This window comes from Pogoniulus pusillus, chromosome 24 (genome assembly GCF_015220805.1).
Source record: "Pogoniulus pusillus isolate bPogPus1 chromosome 24, bPogPus1.pri, whole genome shotgun sequence".
Taxonomy (NCBI): domain Eukaryota; kingdom Metazoa; phylum Chordata; class Aves; order Piciformes; family Lybiidae; genus Pogoniulus; species Pogoniulus pusillus.
The window spans coordinates 4,111,601-4,139,256 of NC_087287.1; the positions used below are offsets into that span (position 1 = coordinate 4,111,601).

The following is a 27,656-nucleotide window of genomic DNA, read 5'->3' on the forward strand; positions in this document are numbered from 1 at the left end:
TTGAGATGGACTTGAAGTGGAATCCTGGCAGCATTTCTCATCCAGCTTCAGCTGCCGTTGGGGTGACTGATTCCAGCTGGCAAAGCACCCCAAATCCCAGCCCCTCGGTGAGAGATGATGGAGAGCTGCTTGTGGAGGAATACCTTTCTCCCAGGAAATTGGTGAGTAGCCATCCAGCTTTGGCATGAGGAGCAGGAGGCAAACTGCCATCTGCAGGCTTCTGTTAACCTCTCCTCTCACCTGCTCCCAGGGTGATTGTAGGTTGCTTGCCAGGGGAAAACTCTGCACCAAGTTGCTTTCACTTCGTGGAAGTTTAGCAACTTTTTGCCTTCCTTTCAGCATGTCTCAAAGCAAAATCACTCTTAAGTTTCGTGTAGCAATGTGAAGGGCCAGCAGCAGCATGATAACTTCTCCCTCCTCTTTGATGTACTGCATCCAGTTCTGGAGCCCCTGGGACAAGAGGGCTGTGGAGATGCTGGAGAGTGTCCAGAGCAGGGCCAGGAGGATGCTGAGAGGCTGCAGCAGCTCTGCTGTGAGCACAGCCTGAAAGAGTTGGGGCTGTGCAGGCTGGAGCAGAGGAGGCTCCCAGGGGACCTTCTTGTGGCCTTCCAGGATCTGAAGGGGGCTCCAAAAAAGCAAGGGGAGGGACTTTTGAGGCTGTGAGGGAGTGCCAGGACTGGGGGGAATGGAGCAAAGCTGGAGGTGGGGAGAGTGAGGCTGGAGGTGAGGAGGAAGTTGTTGAGCAGGAGAGTGGTGAGAGGCTGGAATGGGTTGCCCAGGGAGGTGGTTGAGGCCCCATGGCTGGAGGTGTTTGAGGCCAGGCTGGCTGAGGCTGTGGGCAGCCTGCTCTAGGGTAGGGTGTCCCTGGGCATGGCAGGGGGGTTGGAACTGCCTGCTCCTTGTGGATCAAAAGCCTCATCTAACCTGACCTTGAACACTTCCAGAGAGGTTGAGATATTCAAACCCCACCTGGATGTGTTCCTGTGTGATCCTGCTCTGGCAGGGGTGGGGGTGGACTGGATGAACTTTGAAGGTCTCTTCCAGCCCCTGACCTTCTGTGAGTGTGATTCTGCTGTGCCTGCTGCCATTTTGGCTGCTGCTTTGGCCCCATCCCCTTCTCCTTTAAGGCTCCTATATCCTGTGAGAATTTATTCTCTCTACACTCTTACATTTAGTTGAAACTCTAAGAAGACAATTTCATTTCTCTGACTTTTCCAAATCCTGGGGGCAGGTTTGTAAGTTATTGAGGGAGGGATCTGCTCTAATTGGAGGGCTATGAGGATGATGAGGGGACTGGAGGACATTGCTATGAGGAGAGGCTGAGGGACCTGGGGCTGCTTAGTCTGCAAAAGAGAAGACTTAGAGGGGATTTGATCAATGTTTCTAAGTATCTGAGGGTTGGACAGGAGGGGGGGGACAGGCTCTGCTCACTGCTCCCTGGCATAGCACAAGGAGCAATGGGTGTAAGCTGCAGCAAAAGAGGTTCTGCCTCAACACAAGGGGGAACTTCTTTACTGGAAGGGTCCCAGAGCCCTGGCACAGGCTGCCCAGAGAGGTTGTGGAGTCTCCTACTCTGGAGCCTTTCAAGGCCTGTCTGGATGTGCTCCTGTGTGCCCTGAGCTAGATTGTGTGGTCCTGCTCTGGCAGAGGGGAGTTGGCCTCGATCTCCTCGGGTCCCTTCCAACCCCTAACACCCTGTGAGCCCATCCCAGCAGCCATTGTGCCCTGCACTATCTGTTGGCAAAGCCCTAAGTGGAAGTCTTTCTACCCCTTTTTTTTGCTCCTCTGCCATCTGGTTTATTGCTTGAGTGTTACACAGCTTCCTCTGCTTGTCTTTGCAGAGAGCTCTGACAGGTGTGGATGACCTGCAGGGAGTGCAGGTCCTGGAGGTGAGAGTGGATACAAGAGACAGCAGTCTGGGGAACTTGGGTAAGGAAATGTTTTGTCTTCTATTCACTGCCTCCAAATTTCCTTTATCAAGTCCTGAAGCAAGACTTGGCACTCAGGGAACCACAGCTAGTGGCAAGTAGGTCAAGAAGGCCACCAGCATCCTGGCCTGGGTCAGCAATGTCTGGGTCAGCAATGTCTGGGTCAACAATCCCAGGTTGGATGAAGCCTTGAGCAATGTGAGCTTGTGGGAGGTGGTCCCTGCCCATGGCAGGGGGTTGGAACTGGATGGAAAGGCCTGGGAGAGCAGAAAGGAGCAAGGTACTTGGAGGGTATGAGTAGAGTTGGCTTTGTGTGGGTACCAAAGAAAAAGGATTCATAGGTCTATGGAATGGGTTGGGTTGGAAGGGACCTCAAAGATCCTCTCCATCCAATCCTCTGAGTTGGATTGGAAAGGACCTCAAAGATCCTCTCCATCCAATCCTCTGAGTTGGGTTGGAAGGGATCTCAAAGATCATCTCCATCCAACCCCTGAGTTGGGTTAGAAGGGATCTCAAAGATCCTCTCCATCCAATCCTCTGAGTTGGATTGGAAGGGACCTCAAAGATCCTCTCCATCCAATCCTCTGAGTTGGATTGGAAAGGACCTCAAAGATCCTCTCCATCCAATCCTCTGAGTTGGGTTGGAAGGGATCTCAAAGATCATCTCCATCCAACCCCTGAGTTGGGTTAGAAGGGATCTCAAAGATCCTCTCCATCCAATCCTCTGAGTTGGATTGGAAAGGACCTCAAAGATCCTCTCCATCCAGTCCTCTGAGTTGGGTTGGAAGGGACCTCAAAGATCATCTCCATCCAACCCCTGAGTTGGGTTAGAAGGGATCTCAAAGATCCTCTCCATCCAACCCTCTGAGTTGGGTTAGAAGGGATCTCAAAGATCCTCTCCATCCAACCCCCTGAGTTGGGTTGGAAGGGACCTTGAAGATCATCTAGTTCCACCCCCGCTGCAGGCAGCAGGGACACCTCCATCCAGAGCAGGCTGCACAGGCACACAGCAAGGCTCAGCTTGAATGGCTCCAGGGATGGAGCCTCTGGGCAGCCTATGCCAGCCTCTGCCCACCCTCACTCAACAATTTCTTCCTCATCTCCACTCTCACTCTCACCTTTCCCAGCTCAAAACCATTGTGCCTCATCCAGGCACTCCCAGCCCTTGTCCAAAGTCCCTCCCCAGCTGTTTGTAGCCTGCTTTGGGGGTCTCAGCCCTGACTTTTGTGCTCTTCAGCCACATGGAGGCTTCATTTCCTCCTGCAGCAGATGTGCTGTTTCCCTCTCATGAGCTTTCCTTGCTGACAGATCTGGGGCTGCCTTCAGGACCAGCTCAGAGAACTGCCAGGTGCAGGAGCTGGTGGGACAGAGCCACTGGAGCCACCCAGGAGCTCTCTTCTGCCTAAGTGATTCTAATAGCTGCAAATCAAGTTAAGCACAGTGCTGTTTGCTGGCCCTGATTGAATTGTTGCCTGCTGGTGGCCAAGCTAAGTTGATTAGGACTCTGGAGACTGCTGCTTCCCCTGCATGCCTTCCATCAAGGAAAAGCTCTGCTGGAGGAGGCTGAGGGAGCCTTCCTGACTCTCCACAACTCTCTCTTGAAGGATAGTTGGAGCCAGATGGGTGCTGATCTGTTCTCCCATGTAGCCAGTGACAGGACAAGAGAAGATGGCCTCAGGTTGCACCAGGAGAGGTTTAGTTTGCACTTGAGGAAGAGTTTCTTCCCTAGAAGTGTTAGCAAGTCCTGGCCCAGGCTGCTCAGAGCAGTGCTGGAGTCCCCATTCCTGGAGTGGGGGATTAAAAGCCATGGAGGTGCAGTGCTGAGGGAAGTTGTTTAGTCTTGGCACTGCTGGGATTGGACTTGGTGATCTTCAGGGTCTTTTTTCAGACTGAATGGTTCTGTAGAGGGTGGAACTGAGGCACCCTCAGCAGCTCCACGTGGAGATGGGTAAGGGATGGTGCCCCTCGGGGGTCTGTCCTGGGACCACTGCTGTGCAGCATCTTCATCACTGCCACACACAGCCAGACTGAGGCACCCACAGGCAGCCTGCAGGTGGCACCCAGCTGAGTGCTGTGCTTGGCAAGAGTGAAGGACAGGATGGAGCCATGCAGGGGGACCTGGGCAGGCTGCAGAGGTGGCTGAGGAGAAGCTCAGGAGGCTCAAGAAGGCAAAGTGCAAGGTCCTGCAGCTAGGGCAGGGCAAGGCTGGGTATCAGTGCAGGCTGGGGGTGAGGAGGTGGAGAGCAGCCCTGCAGAGAAGGCCTTGGGGGTGCTGGTGGGGGAGGAGCTGGGCAGGAGGCAGCAGTGGGCACTGGCAGCCCAGAAGGCCAAGGGCATTCTGTGATTCTGTGCTCCACAACCTCCCTGGAGATGTTCCAGACCAGTCTGGATGAGGCCTTGAGCAAGCTGTGCTGGTGGGAGGTGTCCCTGCCCATGGCAGGGGGTTGGAGCAGATGATCTCTGAGATCCCTTCCAACCTAAGCCTTTCTCTGGCTCTGTTGTTACCAGCCTGGCAAGGTGCCCTCTCAGCACTGCCAGAGGGCACTGGGCTGTCAGGCAGAGGCTGAAATGTCTTTGCAGGGCACTAATTCATTCTCTTAGGAGAGGTCCAGCAGAGCTGGGGCAGAAAGATGCAGGAAATGCAATGCAAACTCTGATGCCACAGCTTGTAACTTTCAGAAGCTTCCTCTCCTCTGCTCCCTGGCCTGCTGAGGGATTCTTTATTCTCCTCCCATAGGTGCCTACCTCCCCAGCCTGAGAGAGCTGAAGCTGAATGACAGCTTGCTGGTGACTGTGAGGTAAGGAGTGAGCCAGGAGTGCAATAAACATGAAGAATAACAGTCCTGCCTGAGGGGTGATAAACTCCTTGGTGCTGCTTTCATTCCTCCCATTTCCCCACTGCCATCAGCATGGATTAGGTCATGAATATCTGCTCTGCAGGCACTCAAGGACACAGAGCTGAGCTGCCATAGCTCAGTGCCAATGAATCAGCCACCAGAATCATAGAATCAACCAGGGTGGGCTCTGCTGCCAGGCACCCAGGGGCAGAAAAAGGGGACACAGCCTCAAGCTGTGCCAGGGCAGGTCTAGGATGGATGTGAGGAGGAAGTTGCTGGCAGAGAGAGTGATTGGCATTGGAATGGGCTGCCCAGGGAGGTGGTGGAGTGGCCGTGGCTGGAGGTGTTGAAGCAAAGCCTGGCTGGGGCACTTAGTGCCATGGTCTGGTTGGTTGGGCAGGGCTGGGTGCTAGGTTGTGCTGGCTGAGCTTGGAGCTCTCTGCCAACCTGCCTGGTTCTATGAAAATGAGTTGGGTTGGAAGGGACCTTGAAAATCATCTAGTTCCAAGTTCCCTGCCGTGGTTGCAACCAAACCAGGGCTAATGAAGATGTGGTTACAGAATGAGCTCTTTCTGGTCTCCAACATGCTGAGGTGGGAGGGCTGTTTGACAGTGTGGAGCAGGTCTGAGCTCTGGCACAGTAAGAGAGAGAAGCTGCAGCTTGGGCTGAACATTGACCTCAGCCTTCCCATTCAGCCCCTCCAAGCTGCAGGGGATGTGCAGAAGGAATGTGCTGTGAAAGAGCCAAAGCAGTTGGCAGAGTCAGCACTGGTGAAACACTACAAACCAGCAGCACCCAACCCTCTTTTTGCTGAGTATCAGCAAGCTTGGGATTGCTACAGGCTGCACTCTGTGATTCTGTGCTCCACAGCCTCCCTGGGCAGCCTGTGCCAGGCTCTCACCACCCTCACGCTCAACAACTTCTGCCTCAGCTCCACTCTAACCCTGCTCTGCCTCAGCTCCAAACCATTGCCCCTTGGCCTGGCTCCAGACAGCCTCAGCAGAAGTCTCTCTGCAGCCTTCCTGCAGGATCCCTTCAGGCTCTGGCAGCAGCTCTCAGGTGCCCCTGGAGCCTTCTCCTCTGCAGGCTGCACACCCCCAGCTGCCTCAGCCTGTGCTCACAGCAGAGCTGCTCCAGCCCTTGCAGCATCTCTGTGGCCTGCTCTGGCCTCACTCCAGCAGCTCTGTGCCCTCCTTCTGCTGGGGACAGCAGAGCTGGAGGCAGGATTGGAGGTGAGGTCTGAGCAGAGCAGAGCCAAGGGGCAGGATGCCCTCTCCTGCCCTGCTGCCCACACTGCTCTGTCTGCAGCCCAGCACACAGCTGCCTGCTGGGCTGCAGGAGGGCACTGCTGGCTCCTGGGGAGCTGCTCAGCACCCAACACCCTCAAGGCTTTTCCTTCAGGGCTGCTCCCAACCCACTCTGGATTTGTACCTGAGACTGTCCCAGCCCAGCTGCTGGGCCTTGCCTTGTGACTTGCTTTTCTGGGTCAGGAGCAGAAGGTTTGAACTGCACAGAAATGATTCCCTCACTGATGTTTTCCTCCCCCTAAGGGGTAGGACAGTCAGCTGGAAGGGATGACAGTTTTCTGCTGACTGAGAAGCTGCCCTTTGGTGAGAGAGCTCTGCCTTGCAGCTGCAGTATCAGCAGAAAGGTGACTCTAAAAGAGGACAGAGTGAGTCAACTCTGCCCTCAGCTCTCAGCTGTTAGTGGGAGTGATGTGTGGACAGCAAAAGGAGGTGTTGAAGCCAAGCCTGGCTGAGGCACTTAGTGCCATGGTCTGGTTAATTGGGCAGGGCTGGGTGCTAGGCTGGGCTGGCTGAGCTTGGAGCTCTCTTCCAACCTGCTTGATTCTAGGCTAACTCACAGCAATCCCCTGTCTGTTATGACATGAAGCAGCTCCTGGGAGGGTTCTTCACTAACTTCAGCTGGGCTGACACTGGCACAGCACAACAAAGACAAAAGGAGGGCCAGAGGGGTGGAATTCTCTTCCCCATCCTTGCAGGTGATCATTTTTAATGCCATCTCCTGGAAACAAAGGGGGGATTGGAGCAATCAGCAGTGGGCTGGGCTTTGGGAGCCAAAAGCCTGTCCTGAACTCCTTCCTCCATCCCAACAGCTCTTGAATTGTGTCTTTTCCAAGGGACCTGGGAACCAGCCTGTCCCATCTCCAGGTCCTGTGGATGGCTCGCTGTGGGCTCACTGATTTGGATGGGATCTCTTCCTGCAGCTCTCTAAAGGTGAGTGGAGCTGTGTCCTGCCAAGTGCTGAGCTCAAAGCTGTCTTCAGTTCAGGGAATTACAGAATCACTGTGGTGGGAAAAGTCCTTTCAGTCCAACAGACTCTGCCAAGGCTGAGGCTAAACACTCAGTGTGGCTCTGGGCAGCCTGATCCAGTTGGAGGTGTCCCTGCTGTACTGGGATGGGGGAAGGTGGAACTCTGCTCTCCTGAGACCTCACCTGGAGTCCTGTGTGCAGTTCTGGAACTTCCACCACAAGAAGGACATGGAATTGTTTGAGCCACTCCAGAGGAGGCCACCAAGATTGCTCAGAGGGCTACAGCAAGGGAGACCACACCTTGAGTGTTGTGTTCAGTTTTGGGCACCTCATTACAAGAGAGATGTGGAGGTGCTGGAGGAGGTCCAGAGGAGGGCAAGGAAGCTGTGAAGGGCCTGGAGAATAAATCTGATGAGGAGAGACTGAAGGAGCTGGGGATGGTTGGTGTGGAACAGAGAAGGCTGAGGGCAGAGCTCATTGTGTCTGCAGCTGCCTGAAAGGAGGCTGTGGAGAGGCTGAGGGAGCTGGGGAAGGTTGGTGTGGAGCAGAGGAGGCTGAGGGCAGAGCTCATTGTGTCTGCAGCTGCCTGAAAGGAGGCTGTGGAGAGGCTGCTGCTGGGCTCTGCTCACAGGTGGTTGGAGTTAGAACAAGGGGGAATGGCCTCAAGCTGAGGCTGGGGAGGTTTAGGTTGGGCATTAGGAAGAAGTTTTACATGGAGAGAGTGGTGAGGGACTGGAAAGAGCTGCCCAGGGAGGTGGTGGAGTCACCCAGCCTGGGTGTGGTGCTTGGGGAGATGGTTTAAGGTGACTCTCATAGACCAGGGTTCTAGGTTGGACTTGGTGATCCTGAGGGGCTTCTCCAACCTGCCTGGGCCTCTCTCTCCCCTCCAGCCTGCAGAGAGTGGACACCCTTCACTTGTAGCTTTGCCTCTCCTCACCCTTTGGCTGGATGCCTTCAGCTGCAGGTCTCAGAGGCACTGCAGTGTTGTTTTCTGAGTGAGGTGCAGCATCCAGCTCTGAGCCTGGAGATGCCAAAGCAGCACAGCCTTTGTAGCCCTAATATTTAAGGTGGCAAAGGTCACCCTTGGGGGCTGTTCCCTGCCCTGCTGTGCCATGCCCCATTTCAGAGCTGCAGAGCTCAGGGTTGCCTGGGGCAAACCTGCCCTTATGTGTTTGTTCTCTTTGCTTCCCTTGAGGAGCTCTACGTAGCCTACAACAACATCTCTGACCTGAGCCAGCTGCCCTGGTTGGATCACCTCGAGGTTTTGGACCTGGAAGGGAACCACATTGAGGACATCAACCAGATGCAGTACCTGGGACTCTGTGGCAAGCTGAGGTGCCTGACAGTGGAGGGCAACCTCATCTGTCTGAAGCCAACTGCAGAGGCTGCAGAGGTGAGGGCTTGGTTTGCACACTTGGTGTTCATTTCTGGCACTCCTGTCCCAGCTCAGGGGGAGCAGCTCCCAGCCCGAGGGCTGCCAGGGGTGCAGCTCCCACCCTAAGTGCCCTGGCAGCTCCCACCCTTCATGTCAGCTGACTTTGTCCTCTTGTGGTTGCTGTCCCCAAGGTGAGCACAAATTGAATGCAGACAGTGCTAAGGAAGGCTCAGGCTGAGAGAATCAGAGCATGGTTTGGGTGGGAAAAGGCCTCCAAGCTCATCCAGTCCAGCATCAGCCCAGCCCCACCTTGGGCACCAAACCATAGCCACAGGTGCCATGGGCACAGCTTGCTGCAACACCTCCAGCCATGGGCACTGCACCACCTCCCTAGGCAGCCTCTGGGCATCTTTGTGGCCTCCTCTGCACCCTCTCCATCAGCTCCAGGTCTCTCTTGTGTTGGGGTCCCACAGCTGGCCCCAGCCCTGTGGGTGAGGTCTCTCCAGAGCAGAGGGGCAGGATCCTCTCTCTCCAGCTCTGCCCACACTGCTTTGGCTGCAGCCCAGGCTGCCCTTGGCCTTCTGGGCTGCCAGTGCCCACTGCTGGCTCCTGCCCAGCTCCTCCCCCACCAGGACCCCTGAGTCCTTCTCATGTTCTGGCTCTTGCTGCAGCTCTGTAGAAGCTCTTCTGTCGATCTACTCTTTATCTGTAGACTGGGCCAGCTGCAGCTGCTGCTCCCTCTCCAGGCTCCTCTGTGTGCTCTCTGTAATTCCATTTGCAGATGAGCTCATCTTGCCCTCTTGTCTGCACCGAGAGCAGCAGCCCCAGGAGAAGCCTCTGCTGCTCTCCTGTAACCTGAGCCTAAGGTGATGCTGCTCTCCAGCAAGAGGAGGGCTGGAAGCTGGCAGTAGCCCAGGAGCTCCTCAGAGCAGCCTGATGAGCAACTGATGTCATTTACCTGGACCTGGGCAAGGCCTCTGACACTGTCCCACACCACATCCTGGTCTCCAAGCTGGTGACACATGGGTTTGGTGGATAAAGAAGTGGCTTGATGGCTGCACCCAAAGAGTGGCTGTCAATGGCTCCATGGCCAAGTGGGGGCCAGGGACAAGCAGAGTCCCTCAGGGATCAGTCCTGGACCAGTCTTGTTCAGCATCTTTGTGGGTGCCATGGACAGAGGCACTGAGTGCAGCCTCAGCAAGTTTGCTGCCCACACTAAGCTGTGTGCTGCAGCAGCCAGGCTGGAGGGCAGGGATGCATCCAAGACCTGGGAACTGCAGATCACAGAAGCCAGAACCTCAGCAGGGTGGAGTTGGAAGGGACCTCTGGACACCACCCAGCCCAGCCCCCTGCCAAAGCAGGGCACCCACAGCAGCTTGCCCAGCAGCACAGTGCCCAGGGGGGGTTGGAAGCTCTCCACACAAGCAGACTCCACAACCTCTCTGGGCAGCCTGCTCCAGGCCTCCAGCACCCTCACACCAAACTACTTTCTCCTGCTGCTCACAGGGAACCTCCTGGGTGCCACTTTGTGCCCAGTGCCCCTTGTGCTGGCCCTGGGCACCACTGAGCAGAGGCTGGCCCCAGGCTCTTGCCCCTCACAGCTCCTGTAGCTGTTGCTGAGCATTGCTGAGCTGCCCTCTGGGGCTGCTCTTCTGCAGGCTCTCAGCCCCAGGGCTCTCAGCCTTTGCTGCTCCCAGAGCTGCTCCAGGCCCCTCAGCAGCTCTGCAGCCTGCCCTGGGCTCTCTCCAGCAGTTCCCTGTCCCTCCTGAACTGGGGAGCCCAGAACTGGACTCAGTGCTCCAGCTGTGGTCTCACCAGGGCAGAGCAGAGGGGCAGGAGCACCTCCCTTGCCCTGCTGCCCACACTCCTCTCCATGCCCCCCAGGACCCCACTGGCCTCTTGCCCACAAGAGCACACTGCTGGCTCATGTGGAACTTGTCCCCCAGCACTCCCAGACCCTTCTCCACAGAACTGCTCTCCAGCAGCTCCCCTTTCCCATGTCCTGCTGCAGGAGGTTGTTCCTCCCCAGCTGCAGGCCTCTACACTTGTCCTTGTTGGCCTTCATGAGGTTCTCCCTGCCCCACTGTCAGCCTGTCCATGTCTGGGTGGATGACAGCACAGCCTGAGGAGCTTCCCTGCACTGCTCCCAGCGAGTGGAGGTGAGTCAGGAGAAAGCTCAGTGCAAGGAAACTGCTGAGTGGATTTAGCTGCTGGCTGCCATGTCCAGAAGGTGTCCCATGGTCTTTGGCAGTCATACAACCTGCAACACTGCTCTGCTGCTGGCACACCACAGGCTCTTCCATCTCCACTTTCTCCATCCCTGCAGGCCTCAGGTTATAACTACAGAGCTGCAATCCAAAAGCTCCTTCCTCACCTGCAGTGCTTGGATGCGACACCCACGAGCCAGAGCTGTGGCCTTCCTCCCAGGGCTGCTCCTGAGGATTGGCTCCTCAGCAAGGAAGGTGCTTCAGCTGGAGACATTGCATGGTCAGGTAGGTCAGGGTTCATCCCTCAGCTCATCATGTGTGAAAGATGAAGAGCAGGTTCAGCTCTCCAAACCCAACCTTTCCTGATAGCGAAGGGACAAGCATTGGTTAACCAGGGAGGTGGTGGAGTCCTCATGCCTGGAGCTGTGCCCTCAGCCTGACACTCCCAGCCCTTCTCCAAAGTCCCTCCCCAACTCTGCTGCAGCCTGTTCAGGTGCTGGAAAGCTGCTCTGAGCTCTGCCTGCAGCCTTCTCTTCTCCAGGCTGCACAGCCCCAACTCTGCCAGCCTGGCCCCCACAGCAGAGCTTCTGCAGCCCTCTGAGCATCTTTTTGGCCTCCTCTGGACCCTCTCCATCAGCTCCAGGTCTCTCTTGTGTTGGGGTCCCACAGCTGGCCCCAGCCCTGCAGGTGAGGTGTCCCCAGAGCAGAGCAGAGGGGCAGGATCCTCTCTCTCCAGCTCTGCCCACACTGCTTTGGATGCAGCCCAGGCTACCCTTGGCCTTCTGGGCTGCCAGTGCCCACTGCTGCCTCCTGCCCAGCTCCTCCCCCACCAGCACCCCCAAGGCTTTCTCTGCAGGGCTGCTCTCCACCTCCTCACTCCCAGCCTGCCCTGCCCTAGGTGCAGGACCTTGCACTTTGCCTTCTTGAGCCTCCTGAGCTTCTCCTCAGCCACCTCTGCATATTTAGATCGAATCTAAGCATTATTTAGATCAAATCTAAATGTTCTTTAGATGCAATCTGCATCTTTAGATCTCATCTGGATCTGTTCCCTGAGGTGGCTCCCACAAGTATTTCCAGCAGCTCCACGGTGCAAGCAGGAGGAGAGAGATTCAGGCAGAGGGGAAGTGCCTCCTGGCAGCCAGTGTTGGGCATGTGCCAGCTGACACCATGCACCATGCCATGGACATCAGCCTGGCCTTGGGAAGGGAGCAATGTGGGCTTGGTTTCAAAACCAGCACTGCAGTGAAATGGTTTTCTCTTTGCTTTCTTCCTCAGGACTCAGTCAAGTCATCTGTGGCAACCCCACCAAGACCCTTGAAGCAAGGAAGCCAAAGCTGGGTGTATGTTCTACCTGCTGAGCCCAGAAGTCCTGGTTCACAACTCCTCCATGGAGGGACCAAAAGCTCCCAAGAGATCCCATAGAATGAGTTGGGTTGGAAGGGACCTTGAAGACCATCTAGATCCAAGTCTTCTCCCATGGGCAAAGCCTTGGAAGTGGATGATCTTCCATCTTCCACCAGCACAGGTTGCTCAAGGCCTCATCCAACCTGGCCTGGAACACCTCCAGGGAGGTTGTGGAGCACAGAAGCACAGAATGGGATCATAGATCCCATTCTGTGCTTCTGTGCTCCACAACCTCCCTGGGCAACCTGTGTCAGTGTCTCCCCACCCTCACTCTCAGCAGCTTCTTCCTCCTCTCCACTCTCAGTCTCCCCTCTCCCAGCTCAAAGCCATTGCCTCTTGTCCAGCCACAGATCACACTTGGTTGGAAGAGACCTCCCAAGGACCTCCCTTGAATACCTCCAGGGAGGTTGTGGAGCACAGAATCACCCAAGGTGATCAAAGATCACCTTGGGTGATTCTGTGCTCCACAACCTCCCTGCAGGTGTTCAAGGCCAGGTTGGATGAGACCTTGAGCAACCTCTGCTGGTGTCCCTGACTATGGCAGGAGGTTGGAACTGGCTGATCCTTGAGGTTCCTTCCAACCTAACCCATTCTATGATCCCAAACATCCACCAGCTGGAAAGAGAGCTGGGGACAGTTCCTCAAGACACTCTAACTCCTGTCGTTTTTGGCAGCCCTCTGCAGTGGGAGCTTTGCACCTGGATGGTGTGAGGACAGAAAACCTTTCTGGCTCTGGCTCTGGAGGAGGTCAGCAGCAGGAGGGTGAATCTCCTGACCTGGCAGCACAGAGAGAGCAGCACAAGAGGTGAGAAGTTGATTCAGCAGCAGAGCAGGGCTGGAGGCTCTGCTGCAGTCATAGATTGAGCTCTTTGGCCATCTGCTGGTGGCTTCAGGGGACGGTCCTGGCCTCCAGACTTCCACCTGCAGGCTGGGCAAGGGGAGAAGAAACTTAGGCAAGCTCTGAGCTCCCTCTGGAGAGGCTGAAGGGCAGCAGTGGCGTGGTGAGGGCAAAGGAAATGACTTCCCTTAAGCACTGAGACATGCTCAGAGCTGGCAGCAAAAGGGAGGAGGCTTTGGGGCCAACCAAGTGGGAGGCTGAAAGGAGAATTCTGTGCTGAGATTCCTCCATCTCAAAGCCAGAGGAGAGTTGTGCTGGGAGGACAGATGTCTTTCTCCATGCTTATCTCACCAGGGGGCGTTTAATCTGCCCCATCTCAATGACTCTTAGAGTCACAGAATCAGTCAGGGTTAGAAGGGAGCACAAGGATCAGGCAGTTCCAACCCCCCTGCCATGCCCAGGGACACCCTACCCTAGAGCAGGCTGCACACAGCCTCAGCCAGCCTGGCCTCAAACACCTCCAGCCATGGGGCCTCAACCACCTCCCTGGGCAACCCATTCCAGCCTCTCACCACTCTCCTGCTCAACAACTTCCTCCTCACCTCCAGCCTCACTCTCCCCACCTCCAGCTTTGCTCCATTCCCCCCACTCCTGTCACTCCCTGACAGCCTCAAAAGTCCCTCCCCAGATTTTTTGGAGCCCCCTTCAGATCCTGGCAGGCCACAAGAAGGTCACCTGGGAGCCTCCTCTGCTCCATCCTGCACAGCCCCAACTCTTTCAGGCTGTGCTCACAGCAGAGCTGCTGCAGCCTCTGAGCATCCTCCTGGCCCTGCTCTGGACACTCTCCAGCATCTCCACAGCCTTCTTGTCCCAGGGGCTCCAGAACTGGATGAAGGACTCCAGGTGGGGTCTCAGCAGAGCACAGCAGAGGGGCAGAATCCCCTCCCTGGCCCTGCTGGCCACACTGCTGCTGCTGCAGCCCAGGCTCTGGTTGCTCTCTGGGCTGCAAGTGCACACTGCTGGCTCCTGCTGAGCTTCTCCTCCAGCAGCACCCCCAAGTCCCTCTCCTCAGGGCTGCTCTCCAGCCACTCACTGCCCAGCCTGGAGTTGTGCCTGGAATTGCCCCGACCCAGCTGCAGGACCTTGCACTCAATCCTGTTGCACCTCCTGAGGTTCATGACTCACTTCAGGACAGCTTCAGACGACCAAACAGAGGCAGCTTAGATCTTTAAAATCACTTTCCATAACCCCAGAGCAGAGAGAGATCACTTTGGGTGACCAGTTCCACTGCCCAGGTCCTTGCCCCTCTGGCCTGGCTGGGACATCTGCACAGCTGCAAGGCCAGCTCAAAGTGTGGTGCTTGCTCTCCAGGGGCCTGCAAAGAGGTCAGCACCAAAAAGCCAGCAGTGAGGAGAAGAGTGGAGACTGCAGCCTGGCTGCCAGCTGTGATGAGGAGTTGAGGGAGAGCAGTGATGAAGATCTGCTTGAAAGGATTTCCCTGGATTCTTCTCACCACTCCTGGCTCTGCCAGGCTCCCTCAGGTACTGGGTCTAAAGCTCTGAGGAAGGCTTAGCATGGGCTTGGGGACAGGAGCTGCTTTGTGAGCTACAGCTCCATGCTCTAAAGCAGCCACTTGGGAACATCACTGCAGTGCCAGAGCCTGAGTAACCCTTCTGGGTGTTGAGCAGAACGTGGTGCCAGGCTGGGGACACCATGGCAGCCCAGAATGGCAGTGTGATGAGGGCTGGAAGTGACCTCTGGGGTCCACCCAGCCCAGCCCCCTGCCAAAGCAGGGCACCCACAGCAGCTTGCCCAGCAGCACAGTGCCCAGGGGGGGTTGGAAGCTCTCCACACAAGCAGACTCCACAACCTCTCTGGGCAGCCTGCTCCAGGCCTCCAGCAGCCTCACACCAAACTACTTTCTCCTGCTGCTCACAGGGAACCTCCTGGGTGCCACTTTGACTGGGAGAGATCTTCCAGATCATCAGATCCAACCCTTACCCCAGCACTGCCAGGGCACCACTACCCCATGGCCCTCAGCACCACAGCTCCACACCTTTGAAACTCCTTCAGGGATGGAGACTCCACCACTACCCTGGGCACCCTCATCTAGGGTTTGGCTGGTGAGCAGCTCCAGTGCCTGGCTGGTGAGCAGCTCCAGTGCCTGGCTGGTGAGCAGCTCCAGTGCCTGGCTGGTGAGCAGCTCCAGTGCCTGGCTGGTGAGCAGCTCCAGTGCCTGGCTGGTGAGCAGCTCCAGTGCCTGGCTGGTGAGCAGCTCCAGTGCCTGGCTGGTGAGCAGCTCCAGTGCCTGGCTGGTGAGCAGCTCCAGTGCCAGGCACACCACCAGCAGTACCAGAGGGAAGCTGCCCAGTAACCCAAACAACCACTGTCAGAGGAAGCAAATCCACTGTGGTCCCCTGGGCATGTCTGCCCCCAGAGCTGCATCACAGAGGGTTCTCCAAGAGCTGGCAGTGCCCAGGCTGCTCCTTGAGAAGTAAGATGGCCTGGTAAATCACTGCCCTTCTCCCTGCTCTTTCAGGTCCTTCCCAGGCTCAGGAGGCTGCAGTGTTCCCCAGCCTGATCCCTTGTCTCATTCCATCCCCTCCCAAAAGCCCTTCACCTGCATCTCTAACACCAGCAAGACCCTGGAGAAGGAGGAACCACAGAGGAAGGTGCCTAAAACTACCCAGCCAGGAGGACTGGCACTGGATGCAGCCATGCCAGCCAAGGGCTCATCAGGAAGCTTCTACCCAGTCTGTGGGCAAGGACCTTGCTCTGCTGGGCCAGTACAGCCTGCAGGCAGCCTGCAGATGCCCGGGGCAGGGCCAGAGCGCGGCGAGCACCCACCGGGCACAGCCTGTTGGCTGCAGCATCAGGTATGGGCACAGCAGGCAGCACTGCCTGCAGCCTGACTGGGCACAGCAGGAGGGGCTCCATGGCAGGAGGGAGCAGATTTGTGTCTGGAGGCTCCTGCTCCTTCTGCACAAAGAACTGTTAGAGATTCACAGCTGGCACCAGGCTGGAGGTGTTCAGAGAATGAGTGGATGTGGCACTCTGGGCCCCTGGTATGGTGGTCAAGGAGGGGTTGGGTCCAAGGTTGATGATCTTGGAGGTCTTTTGCAACCTTTTCTGATTCTGTGATCCCCTCCTAGCTGCTGAAATGCCAACATCATGCCCAGGAAGAGCATTTTAGCATCATAGAATGGGTTTGGTTGGAAAAGACCTTTGAGCTCAACAAGTCCAACCAGCACTGCCAGGTCACCACTAAACCATGCCCCTCAGGCACAATCTTGCCCTGGTGATGTCTTCAGGGCATAGAAAAGCCACTTGAAATACAGAAAAGGATAACCAGGGACTGGCTTGGGTGTGCCAGGGTTGGCAGCTCTGGTTCCTCACAGATCCACAGAATGCATTGGGCTGGAAGGGACCCTCCAAGGGCATCCTGCCCAACCCCCTGCAGGCAGCCAGAGCAGGCTGCACAGGCACACAGCAAGGCTCAGCTTGAATGGCTCCAGGGATGGGGCCTCAAGCACAGCCCTGGGCAGCCTGGGCCAGCCTCTGCCCACCCTCACTCTGCACAGCTTCCTCCTCAGGGCAGGAGAGAGCCTGCAGGGGGATTGGGCTGGATGCCCTTGGAGGGTCCCTCCCAGCCCAATGCATTCTGTGGAGCTGTGAACCCTTTTGGCTGGAAGAGCCCTTTCAGCTCACCCAGCCCAACTCTGCCAAGGCTGGTGCCAAGCCATGGCCCTCAGCACCACATCTCTGCTTCGATGGCAGAGCTGGTGAGGAGGAGGCTGCAGCACTCCAGACTCAGAGCACTGTTCCATCCCAAGCTTTCCTTCTCTTTCCTCAGGCCCACCATGACCCAGAGCCCTCCTGGAGAGACCAACCAGCAGCTGCCAGCTCTCTGCTCAGCCACAGGAGCCTTGCAGAGGTCTGGGCTGCTGAGCACCACTTGGCCCCTGACTGCCAGGGCCAAGCTGCCATCGTTGCCAGACAGACCCACAGCCTCAGCATCTCAGAGCACACACCCCCAGGCCTAGAAGATGTGGAGCCCTGATCACAGCACAATCTTGAAGGCCTGATGCTACCTTCCAGCTTCTTCTGCAGCCAGAGCAGTGCAAGTGGAGCAGTTCAAACGTTTTGCCTCACTTCAGGCTCCAGCTGGCCCCAGGGACTTGGAGCTTAAAGAGCAGCCCTGAGCACCAGAGGAGCTCTTAGCCTCTCAGGGCAGAACTATGTGGTGATTCTTGCAGGCTTCATGCCCTAAAGCAGAACAAGTCCTGACCTCTTCCCTCTCTCCCAGCCTGTGTGTCAGGCAAGGCTGTGATCCAAGCCATGGAGCCTGCTGTGAGGGCTGTGGGCTGGGCAGGAGGCAGTCCCTGGCTGAGCAGCAGCCTCACAGTGTAGCTTTTGGAGCCCTGGGTGCCCAGCATGCAAGGGACAAAGCCAAGGGCTGGAGAGGGAGCAGGAGGTCAGGGAGAGCCCTGAGTGCTGCCCCAGGAAGGGCCCAAGGAGGCTGAGTGGTTTCAGAGCTCCAACTCCCACCAGCTCTCACCCCACCCATAGCTACCTGAGGGGCCTTGTAGGGCTGCACACAATCTCCTCCTCCTCTCCACTCTCCCCTCTCCCAGCTCAAAGCCGTTGTCCCTTATCCTGGCACTCCCTGACAGCCTCAAAAGTCCCTCCTCAGCTTTTTTGGAGCCCCCTTCAGATCCTGGCAGGCCACAAGAAGGTCACCTGGGAGCCTCCTCTGCTCCAGCCTGCACAGCCCCAACTCTTTCAGGCTGTGCTCACAGCAGAGCTGCTGCAGCCTCTCAGCATCCTCCTGGCCCTGCTCTGGACACTCTCCAGCATCTCCACAGCCCTCTTGTCCCAGGGGCTCCAGAGCTGGATGCAGGACTCCAGGTGGGGTCTCAGCAGAGCACAGCAGAGGGGGAGAATCCCCTCCCTGGCCCTGCTGGCCACACTGCTGCTGCTGCAGCCCAGGCTCTGGTTGCTCTCTGGGCTGCAAGTGCACACTGCTGGCTCCTGCTGAGCTTCTCCTCCAGCAGCACCCCCAAGTCCCTCTCCTCAGGGCTGCTCTCCAGCCACTCACTGCCCAGCCTGGAGTTGTGCTTGGCATTGTCCCGACCCAGCTGCAGGACCTTGCCCTTGGCCTTGTTGAACCTCCTGAGCTTGGCTTGTGCCCACCTCTGCAGCCTGGTCAGATTTTAGCTCTTCCCTGGTTTCTCTGCACCTCAGGACCAAGTGTGGTGACCCGAGGGGAGCTGTAGCCTGATCCCACACAGGCAGCAGCAGCGGCTTGCTCTGACCAGTCCCTCAGACAAGACATCTGCCACTGCTGTGTCCTCTGCCCCATCAGAAGCCCCACAAGCAGAGCAGGTGCCCAGCTGCAGCCCAGCCTGGCGGTGCCAAGCTGCTGGGAGGAGCCGAGGTCGGTTCGCAGCGCACCAGGGGATGGCGACCTCGGCTCAGCATCCTGCGGCACGGCACAGCACCGGGCGGGGCAGCGCTGCCCCGGACACCTCTGCCCGGCTCCTGCGCTGGCACCAGGCACGGGCAAACTCCGCCTGAGCAGGGCACCACTGCCCAGCAGAAGGAACACCTCTGCCCTGCTCCTGAGCTGGCAGCAGGCACGGACAAGCTCTGCCCGAGCAGGACACCACTGCCCAGCGAAAGGAACATCTCTGCCCGGCTCCTCTGTTGGCACCAGGCATGGGCAAGCTCTGCCTGAGCAGGGCACCACTGCCCAGCAGAAGGAACACCTCTGCCCTGCTCCTGAGCTGGCACCAGGCATGAGCAAGCTCCGCCTGAGCAGGGCACCACTGCCCAGCAAAAGGAACACCTCTGCCCAGCTCCTGAGCTGGCATCAGGCACGGACAAGCTCTGCCTGAGCAGGGCACCACTGCCCAGCAGAAGGAACACCTCTGCCCAGCTCCTGAGCTGGCATCAGGCACGGACAAGCTCTGCCTGAGCAGGGCACCACTGCCCTGCTCCTGAGCTGGCACCAGGCATGAGCAAGCTCTGCCTAAGCAGGGCACCACTGCCCAGCAGAAGAAACACCTCTGCCCAGCTCCTGAGCTGGCATCAGGTATGGGCAAGCTCTGCCCGAGCCAAAACGCAACCATGCTGCCCGTGGGGGTGGTGCTGAGGTGGTGCCCTGCGCCGAACAAACCCACCCAGGCCAGGGCAGCGCTGGGGCTGTACCAGCTGGCCCCTGGTGGAGTCACAGCGTTGCCAAGCCTGACAGGAGGGAGAAAGCAGAGGTGGAAGTGCTCCGGGAGCAGGAGGTGGAAGCCCTCGGGAGATACGGTGCAGGATGAAGGTGCTGAGTGAGAGGCAGCAGCACACTGCCGTGGGCAGTGCCTGCGGAGATGAAGATGGCAGAGTGGGAGCACCACAGCAGCCTGGCACAGGAGGAGAAGCAGCTGCTGCCCCATCAGAGAGTCACAGGAGAGGCTGGGGTGGGAGGCAGCTCCAAAGCTCACCCAGCCCAACCCCCTGCAGCCAGCAGGGACATCCTCCACTAGAGCAGGTTGCTCCCAGCCCTATCCAGCCTCACCTTGAGTATCTCCAGGGATGAATGTGGAGCATTGATCACACAAGGTGGAGCTGATGGATGCCCCCCCCCAAAGCAGCAGCTTCCTCCCTCTGAAGCAAAGGAGCTGGAGCAGGCTCTGATGCTTCCAGACCACACAAACGGCTCTGGTAGAGTTGCTTGGCATCTCTGCAGGCACCACCCAGCTCAGGCTTCCGTGGGTGTCTCTGGGACATGCTGGAGGGGTGCTGGCTGGGGTAGGCAACACATTGCCTTACTCACAGCTGCCACGCAGGAGTAGGCAGCCCTGGCAGGAGGAGTGTGTGAGGAGCTGTGCCAGCTCCCACCGGCGAGCTGGCAGCTCCATCTGGCTCTGCTGTGGTGCAGCTCTGTGGAGCTGGTGAGGGCAGCCCCTGGGGCCTTTGGGTGCTGCGGTGGGAGCAGGTGAGGAGGAGGAGGAGGAGGAGGAGTGGGAGGAGAAGGTGGGACACGTGTGCCCTGCACTGCCAAGTTCCTGCTGGAGGGTGCTGACATGGCACTAAAGCAACTGCTCCACGGTGGTGGATTTAGGGTCCCGTTTGCAGTGTGTTATGGTCCAGCCATGGGCACTGCACCACCTCCCTGGGCAGCCTGTGCCAAGCCCTCACCACTCTGCCACCGAAGACATTTCTCCTCCTCTCCAACCTAACCCTCCCCTGGCACAAGTTCAGGCCAGGTCCTCTCCTTCCATCACCTGAGACCAGGCAGCAGAGCCCAACCCCAGCTGACTGCAGCCTCCTCTCCTGGGGGTGTCACCTTGCCAGCAGCCAGCAGGAGGGTGCTGAGGGCAGGAGTGGTGCTGCTGACCTTTGCTTTGGAGAAGAGACAGCAGCACCCAGAGCTGGGCTGTGCCTCTGCCCCCTGAGGAAACCCAGGGGTGGCTGAGTCAGCCTGTGAGCAGCACACCTGGCACCAGCCAAGGCACCAGCTGCAGGGCCCCGAGCCTGTGCTCAGCCTGGCTGCCTGCAGACACCTGCAGGTGTGGAGGAGTTCCCAGGACCTGGGAACTGCAGATCACAGAAGCCAGAACCTCAGCAGGGTGGAGTTGGAAGGGACCTCTGGGTCCACCCAGCGCAGCCCCCTGCCAAAGCAGGGCACCCACAGCAGCTTGCCCAGCAGCACAGTGCCCAGGGGGGGTTGGAAGCTCTCCACACAAGCAGACTCCACAACCTCTCTGGGCAGCCTGCTCCAGGCCCCCAGCAGCCTCACACCAAACTACTTTCTCCTGCTGCTCACAGGGAACCTCCTGGGTGCCACTTTGTGCCCAGTGCCCCTTGTGCTGTCCCTGGGCACCACTGAGCAGAGGCTGGCCCCAGGCTCTTGCTCCCCACAGCTCCTTTAGCTGTTGCTGAGCATTGCTGAGCTGCCCTCTGGGGCTGCTCTTCTGCAGGCTCTCAGCCCCAGGGCTCTCAGCCTTTGCTGCTCCCAGAGCTGCTCCAGGCCCCTCAGCAGCTTTGCAGCCTGCCCTGGGCTCTCTCCAGCAGTTCCCTGTCCCTCCTGAACTGGGGAGCCCAGAACTGGGCACAGTGCTCCAGCTGTGGTCTCACCAGGGCAGAGCAGAGGGGCAGGAGCACCTCCCTTGCCCTGCTGGCCACACTCCTCTCCATGCCCCCCAGGACCCCATTGGCCTCTTGCCCACAAGAGCACACTGCTGGCTCATGTGGAACTTCTCCCCCAGCACTCCCAGGTGCCTCTCCTTGGAGCTGCTCTCCAGCAGGTCCCCCCTCACCTGCACTGCTGCAGGAGGCTGTTCCTCCCCAGCTGCAGGACTTTCCCCTCACCCTGGGTGAACTTCATGAGCTTCCTCTCCCCCAGCTCTCAGCCTGCCCAGGGCTCACTGGATGGAAGCACAGCCTGAGGGGTGCCAGCCTCTGCTCCCAACCTGGCACCATCAGCAGACTGCCTGAAGCTCCACTCTCTGCCTTCATCAGGGGTGGTGATGAAGATGTTGAACAAGACTGGACCCAGAACTGACCCCTGGAGAACACCACTGGCCACAGACCTCCAACCAGGCTGCACCAGTGACCAGAGCCCTCTGATGGGAGAAGGTGGGTTGGAACTAGACGATCTTTGAGGTCATTTAAACCATTCTGTGATCTGCTCCTACCTCCTGCTTGGGGCACAGCAGTGTCCAAGGTGGCTGTGAAACCCAAGGCAGCTCCTCTGGACCACGGAGAGAAAGGCTGGGAGGAAGAAAAAGCCTTTTGGAAGGGTTTGCTCTTCAGCAGCTCCCCCACTTTGGACAGGGGGGGTGTCTCAGGGCTGAGAGGCAGAGAGAAAGGAGTCGTTGACCTGATGTTAACCTCCAGCTGCCAACCCTTCAGCTCCCTGCTGCTCACATGCCACTGCTTAATCCAGGAGGAAAAGAAGCACAAAGCCTGCTGCAACCTGAGCCCTCACAGCAGCATTTGGCTTCAAGCAGGCTTTTCTTTATCCTGCCAGTGCAGCAGCTCCAGCTTTGCTTCTGCTGCCTTCCTGGGATGCCCCAGAAGTGCAGGGGAGTTGCCAGGCCCTCAGCAGCAGCATGCTCTGGGCTCCCGAATTGCAATCCAGGAGTGGTTTTGCCCTCATGAGAACCTGCAAGGCTCTCTCTGTGAGGTTGCATGGTCCTTGTTCAGAGCCAGGCTGAGCTGGTACCCAACGGGCACAAGCAGCAGACCCAAGGTGGCTGTTGGTTGGTGCCTGGGGGTGGCAATCCCAGCAGGCCATCATCCTGTGCATCCAGAAGAAGGGAAGGTCAGAAGGACAGCCCAGGAGGCCATCACATGGGGAGCAGCAGGGAGCAGAGGGCAGCCTGAGCTGCAGCCAGATGCCTGTGCAGCCACCACTTCATTAAGCATCTCCAGCTGCCTGACTTAGCAGCTGGCACCCACTGCCCCGGGGGCTGGCATGGGGGCTGGCCTCTTGCCAGCTGCCAGCAGTGTTTTCCCATCTGGCAAGCAGATCAGAGGAGGCAGAAGGGTGGCTCTGTCAGAGGAGGCAGGAGGGTGGCTCTGTGAGGTGGGGTTGGTGGTGGAGAAACAGCCACGGGGAAGGCTGGGTGAGCTTGGAGCCTGCTGATCCTCTGCAGGCTTGTCCTCAGGGGGAGAGCCTCTGCTTCTGCTGAGGGCAACAAATCCCACCCTGTGGAGTCACTGGAGGTTTGCTTGATGGAGGTTAGCAGCTGAGGACAGGACCTGCAAGGGGGAACCACCCACTGGTGGGCATCACCCGGGCAGTGAGGTGCAGGACACTCCTGGCAGACCCGAGGGGACAAGGCTGAGGTCTGCAGGGAGTAAGGAGATCTCCTGTAGGAGGTCAGAACAAGGCTCTGAACCACTCAGCATCCTAGGAAGCCTTCAGGAAGCAGTAGGTGCACACCCCACCCCAATTCCCACCCCTTGGCATCTCTTCCAGGAGCCAGGTCTGCCCAGGCAGTGTATGGCCTCTGCTAGCAGGGGGCAGGGGCACAGCATCCCCTCCCCCCGAGCAGCCTGTGTCTGTAGTTACTCATCCAGCTGACACTGTCTTCCCACCACCTTGCCCACTCTCACCTTGAACCCATGGCAATGCTCACAGCATGAGGCAGCAGTGCCCAGGTGGGCAGCAGAGCCAATGGCATCCTGGGCTGGCTCAGGAGCAGTGTGGGCAGCAGGGCAAGGGAGGTTCTTGTGCCCCTGTGCTCAGCACTGCTCAGGCCACCCCTGGAGTGCTGTGTCCAGTTCTGGGCTGCTGAATTGCAGAGAGATGCTGAGGTGCTGGAAGGTGTTTGGAGAAAGGCAGCAAGGCTGGGGAGGGGCCTGGAGCAGAGCCCTGTGAGGAGAGGCTGAGGGAGCTGGGGGGGTGCAGCCTGCAGAGGAGAAGGCTCCAGGGGCACCTGAGAGCTGCTGCCAGTGCCTGAAGGGATCCTGCAGGAAGGCTGCAGAGAGACTTCTGCTGAGGCTGTCTGGAGCCAGGCCAAGGGGCAATGGTTTGGAGCTGAGGCAGAGCAGGGTTAGAGTGGAGCTGAGGCACAAGTTGTTGAGTGTGAGGGTGGTGAGAGCCTGGCACAGGCTGCCCAGGGAGGCTGTGGCTGCCTCCTGCCTGGAGGTGTTCAAGGCCAGGTTGGATGAAGTCTTGGGCAGCCTGTGCTGGTGGGAGGTGTCCATACCCATGGCAGGGGGCTTGGCATTAGATGATCTTCGAGGTCCTTCCAACCCAACTCATGCTATGAGTGCCTTGAGCAGCCTGTGCTGGTGGGAGGTGTCCTTGCCCATGGCACAGAGCTTGGCACTAAATGATCTTCAAGGTCCCTTCCAACCCAACTCATGCTGTGAGTGCCTTGAGCAGCCTGTGCTGGTGGGAGGTGTCCCTGCCCATGGCAGGGGGTTGTGAGCTCCCTTCCAACCTGAGCCATTCTGTGCTTCTAGGACTCACGCTGCAATTCCAAACTCCTCTGCAGTAACTCAGCCTACCCTAAAATTCAAACCCAGCCTCACAGTTTGGGTCTTGAGGTGACCTTTGCTGCAGGTGAGGCTGTGCTGTGACTCTGCCCTGAGGGATAAAAACTCTTTGTGATGGCTTGGGTCATGCTTGGGGGTTGGTTGGTGGTGTTTTTTGCTGCAATCTCTCCTTCCTCTTGGCCCAGCTGCAAATCCTCTTGCAGGGCTCAGCTCTAATCTTTTCCTTTGGCAGCTAAAACCATTATCTTGATTGTTTCAGGGCTTGGCTCCTTCCTCTTACATCTCCTAATTGGATTTTTACTCCCCAATCCCTTTAGCCTCTTCTTTGCATTCCTTCACCCCTCTGAACCCCAGGGCAGCCCTCCCCTCGTTTGCCGCTTTCCACACCGGCTTCTGCTCCTCTCCCCACCCCGCTGGGATTCCTCTCCTCTCCCCCAGCTCCATGCCTGTGCCTCCATGCCTAGCTGGCTGTAGGAGCATGGTGATGGCATCACAGAATCCCAGCATGCTGGGGTTGGAAGGGACCTCTGGAGGTCACTCGGAGTCACCCAGGGCAGGGCACACAGGGATGGACCTCAGGAGGTTCCACCTCAACCTGCAGAGAATCTTTGGTGTGAAGGTACTGGAGGCCTGGAGCAGGCTGCCCAGAGAGGTTGTGGAGTCTCCTTCTCTGGAGACTTTTGAGCTCCATCTTGATGCATCCCTGTGTGGCCTGCCCTGAGTGCCCCTGCTCTGGCAGAGAGGTTGGGCTGGATGATCTCCAGAGGTCCCTTTCAACTCCTACCCTTCTGTGACTTCAGGGCACCCATCCTGCAGCAGGTTGGAGAGGCCAGGCTGAGGTTCAGCATCCTCTCCAGTACACCAACAGCATCCTTCTGCCTTGGGTCCCTTCTTTTTGGAGTGGCATCATCTACCCCTGGCTGGAGCTCTGCAGGGATGGAGCAGCTCTGCTGGGCTTTGCTTGCCATGCCCATCCCAGTCCAGAAGGTGATGCCACAGTCAAAGGTTGAGGCTGTGGGCAAGGGTCACAGAATCCCAGAAACACCCAGGTTGGTAAAGACCCTCAGGAACACCAAGTCCAGCCTGGGCAGAGCTCAGCCGTGCCAAGGGTTGATGCTGTGGCTCTTCCCATGCTCAGGTAAAGACCCTCAGGAGCACCAAGTCCAGCCTGGGCAGAGCTCAGCCATGCCAAGGGTTGGTGCTGTGGCTCTTCCCATGTCCCACACTGGATGGAGATCACAGAGTCACAGAACTTTAGAGGTTGGAAGGGACCTCCAGAGACCATCCAGTCCAACTCCTCTGCCAGAGCAGCATCACCCAGGGGAGTTCCCATAGGGATGCATCCAGGTGGGGTTTGAAAGTCTCCAGAGAAGGAGACTCCACAACCTCTCTGGGCATGCTCCAGCACCCTCACACCAAACAAGTTTCTCCTTATGGTGAGGTGGAACTTCCTCAGTTCCAATTTGTGCCCTTTGCCCCTCATCCTCTCCCTGGGCATCACTGAACAGAGCCTTGACACCCAAACCTCAGATATTTATAGGCTGCTCAGGGAGGCTGTGGATGTCCCCTCTGGGCTGGATGAGGCCTTGAGCAACCTGTGCTAGTGGAAGATTGGGGATCCTCAAGTTCCAAGGCTTTGCCCATGGCAGGGGGCTTGGCACTAGATGATCTTCAAGCTCCCTTCCAACCCAACTCATTCTCTGAGTGCCTTGAGGTCAGGGTCTGCATTTCACTCATGAGCTGGAGATGTGAAGGATCTCTTTCTGTTCCCCCTGGACACGTGGATAGGTTGGACTGGATGAGCTTGGAGGTCTCTTCCAACCTGCTTGATTCTATGGTTCTATGACTGCAGTGTTCCAGCAGCCTCCTGCTGCAGAACTTGTTCCTCACATCCAGTCTCAATCTGCTCTGCTCTGCTTTGCAGCCATTGCCCTCGTCCTGTCCCTGCAGGGCACTGGGAACAGTCCCTCTGCAGCCTGCTTGTAGCCCCTTCAGGCACTGCCAGGCTGCTCTGAGGTCTCTCTGGAGCCTTCTCTTCTCCAGGCTCAGCTCCCTCAGGCTGTCCTCACAGCAGAGCTGCTCCAGCCCTTGCATCATCTTCATGGCCTCCTCTACACCATCAGCTCCATGTCCTTCTTGTGCTGAGGGCTCCAGAGCTGGATGCAGCACTCAGGTGAGGGCAGAGTGGGGCTGGGCAGCAGTGGCTCTTAGCTAAAGAAGGAGACCCAGGTCCTCTGGAGTATTTTGGTGTCTCACATGCTTTGGTTGTGCCTGGAGGCAGGACTCATCTCCCACCCAAGATGAGGCACGTGGCTCTGCCTGCTTATACCTGGCTCCCTCCTACACGGAGGAGATGGCACCTCCAGGGGCTGAGTCAGACACCAGTGGCTCTCAAGTCTGCTTTTGCCAGTGCCTGAACATCTCCCCAGAAGACTGGGACCCAGGAGGAGCTGCCTGTGGTGAAACCTCAGCTAAGAGAAGGTGAGTTGAGGGCTGGAAGTTCCCTCCTGACTTGGGTAGGGAGAGTAGAGGGCAACACTTCTAACCCATGTGCCAGAAGTGCCATCTAGAATGACTTGGCTCAATGTCAACCTCATGCACTTCACCAAGGCCAAGTGCAAGGTCCTGCAGCTGGGGCAGGGCAATCCCCAGCACAGATCCAGGCTGGAGGAGGAGTGGCTGACAGCAGCCTGCAGGAGAAGGCCTTGGGGGTGTCAGTTGGTGCCTGAGTGCCCAGCAGCCAGCACTGAAGACATGAGCCTGTGGGTCCATGGGCATGCTGTGTGGTCTGGGGCAGAGCTAGGGAGGTGGAAGTGCCTGTGCTGGGGGCACCAGGAGCACATTGTCAGTGCTGGGCAAGATCCAGAGGTGGCCCCACTGCAGGCTGTCCTCAACAAGAGGTGACTGCAGGTCTAAGCTGGAGGTGGAGAGAAAGGAATCACAGGATCACACAGCATCAGAGGATTTTAGGGGTTGGAAGGGATCCAAAGAGATCACCCAGTCCAATCCCCCTGCTAGAGCAAGAGAATCACAGTATTGTTGGAAAAGCTCTTTAAGATTCAACCATCAACTCAAACCATGGCCCCAATGCCATGGCCACAGCTTGCTGCAACACCTCCAGCCATGGGCACTCCACCACCTCCCTGGGCAGCCTGTGCCAAGCCCTAACCATTCCTGCAGCAAAGACATTTGTCCTCCTCTCCAACCTAATCTTCCCCTGGCACAGCTTCAGGCCAGTTCCTCTCCTCTCACCTGAGACCAGGCAGCAGAGCCCAACCCCCAGCTGACTGCAGCCTCCTCTCAGGGAGCTGCAGACAGCAATGAGCTCTGCCCTCAGCCTTCCCAGAGATGCAGAAGCTCCTGGAGTCTCCAGCCAGGGTTCGATGGTCAGGATTAGAAACTCATTCCCTTCCCTTCCATTCCCCTTCCCTTTTCCTTTCCCTTTCCCTTCCCTTTTCCCCTTCCCTTCCCTTTTCCCCTTCCCTTCTCTTTTTCCCTTCCTTTTCCTTCCCTTACCTTACCTTTTTCCCTTCCTTTCTCTTCCCTTTTTCCCTTCCCCTTCCCTTCCCTTCCCTTCTCTCCCCTTTCTGCCGTCCCTTCCCTTCCTTTCCTGCTTCCCCTTCCCTTCCCTTTTTCCCTTCCTTTCCTTTTCCCCTTTTCTTTTCCTTCCCTTTTCCCCTTCCCCTTCCCCTTCCCTTTCCCTTCCCGGCGGCTCCTTTGTTGGCAGCAGCCTGGCAGCAGCAGCAGCAGCAGCGGCGGCGGCCGGCAGCGAGCGGCGGGGCCAGGGGCGCGG

General features: G+C 57.8%; 1 protein-coding gene across 2 annotated transcripts; it reads left to right on the forward strand.

Moving 5' to 3' along the window:
* LRRC56 (leucine rich repeat containing 56) lies at positions 1 to 17,477 on the forward strand. Of its 2 annotated transcripts, none has more exons than XM_064163937.1 (11): positions 1 to 161; positions 1,842 to 1,929; positions 4,666 to 4,726; positions 6,906 to 7,002; positions 8,234 to 8,431; positions 10,740 to 10,905; positions 11,896 to 11,960; positions 12,699 to 12,829; positions 14,234 to 14,403; positions 15,402 to 15,738; positions 16,716 to 17,477. In XM_064163937.1, the coding sequence occupies exons 1-11, from the start codon at positions 6 to 8 to the stop codon at positions 16,903 to 16,905; spliced, it is 1,659 nt and encodes a 552-aa protein (XP_064020007.1). In that variant the 5' UTR covers positions 1 to 5; the 3' UTR covers positions 16,906 to 17,477. The 2 variants fall into 2 exon arrangements, with proteins under 2 accessions (XP_064020007.1, XP_064020008.1); XM_064163938.1 differs by having other exon boundaries at positions 8,237 to 8,431.
* Positions 17,478 to 27,656: the final 10,179 nt, after the last annotated feature.

Excerpts from the sequence above, each read along its gene's own strand:
- LRRC56 (XM_064163937.1), top strand. The coding sequence starts at position 6 with ATGGACTTGAAGTGGAATCCTGGCAGCATTTCTCATCCAGCTTCAGCT. Across the intron at positions 162-1,841 it reads ACCTTTCTCCCAGGAAATTG|AGAGCTCTGACAGGTGTGGA; the intron begins GTGAGTAGCCAT and ends TTGTCTTTGCAG. Across the intron at positions 10,906-11,895 it reads TGGAGACATTGCATGGTCAG|GACTCAGTCAAGTCATCTGT; the intron begins GTAGGTCAGGGT and ends TTTCTTCCTCAG.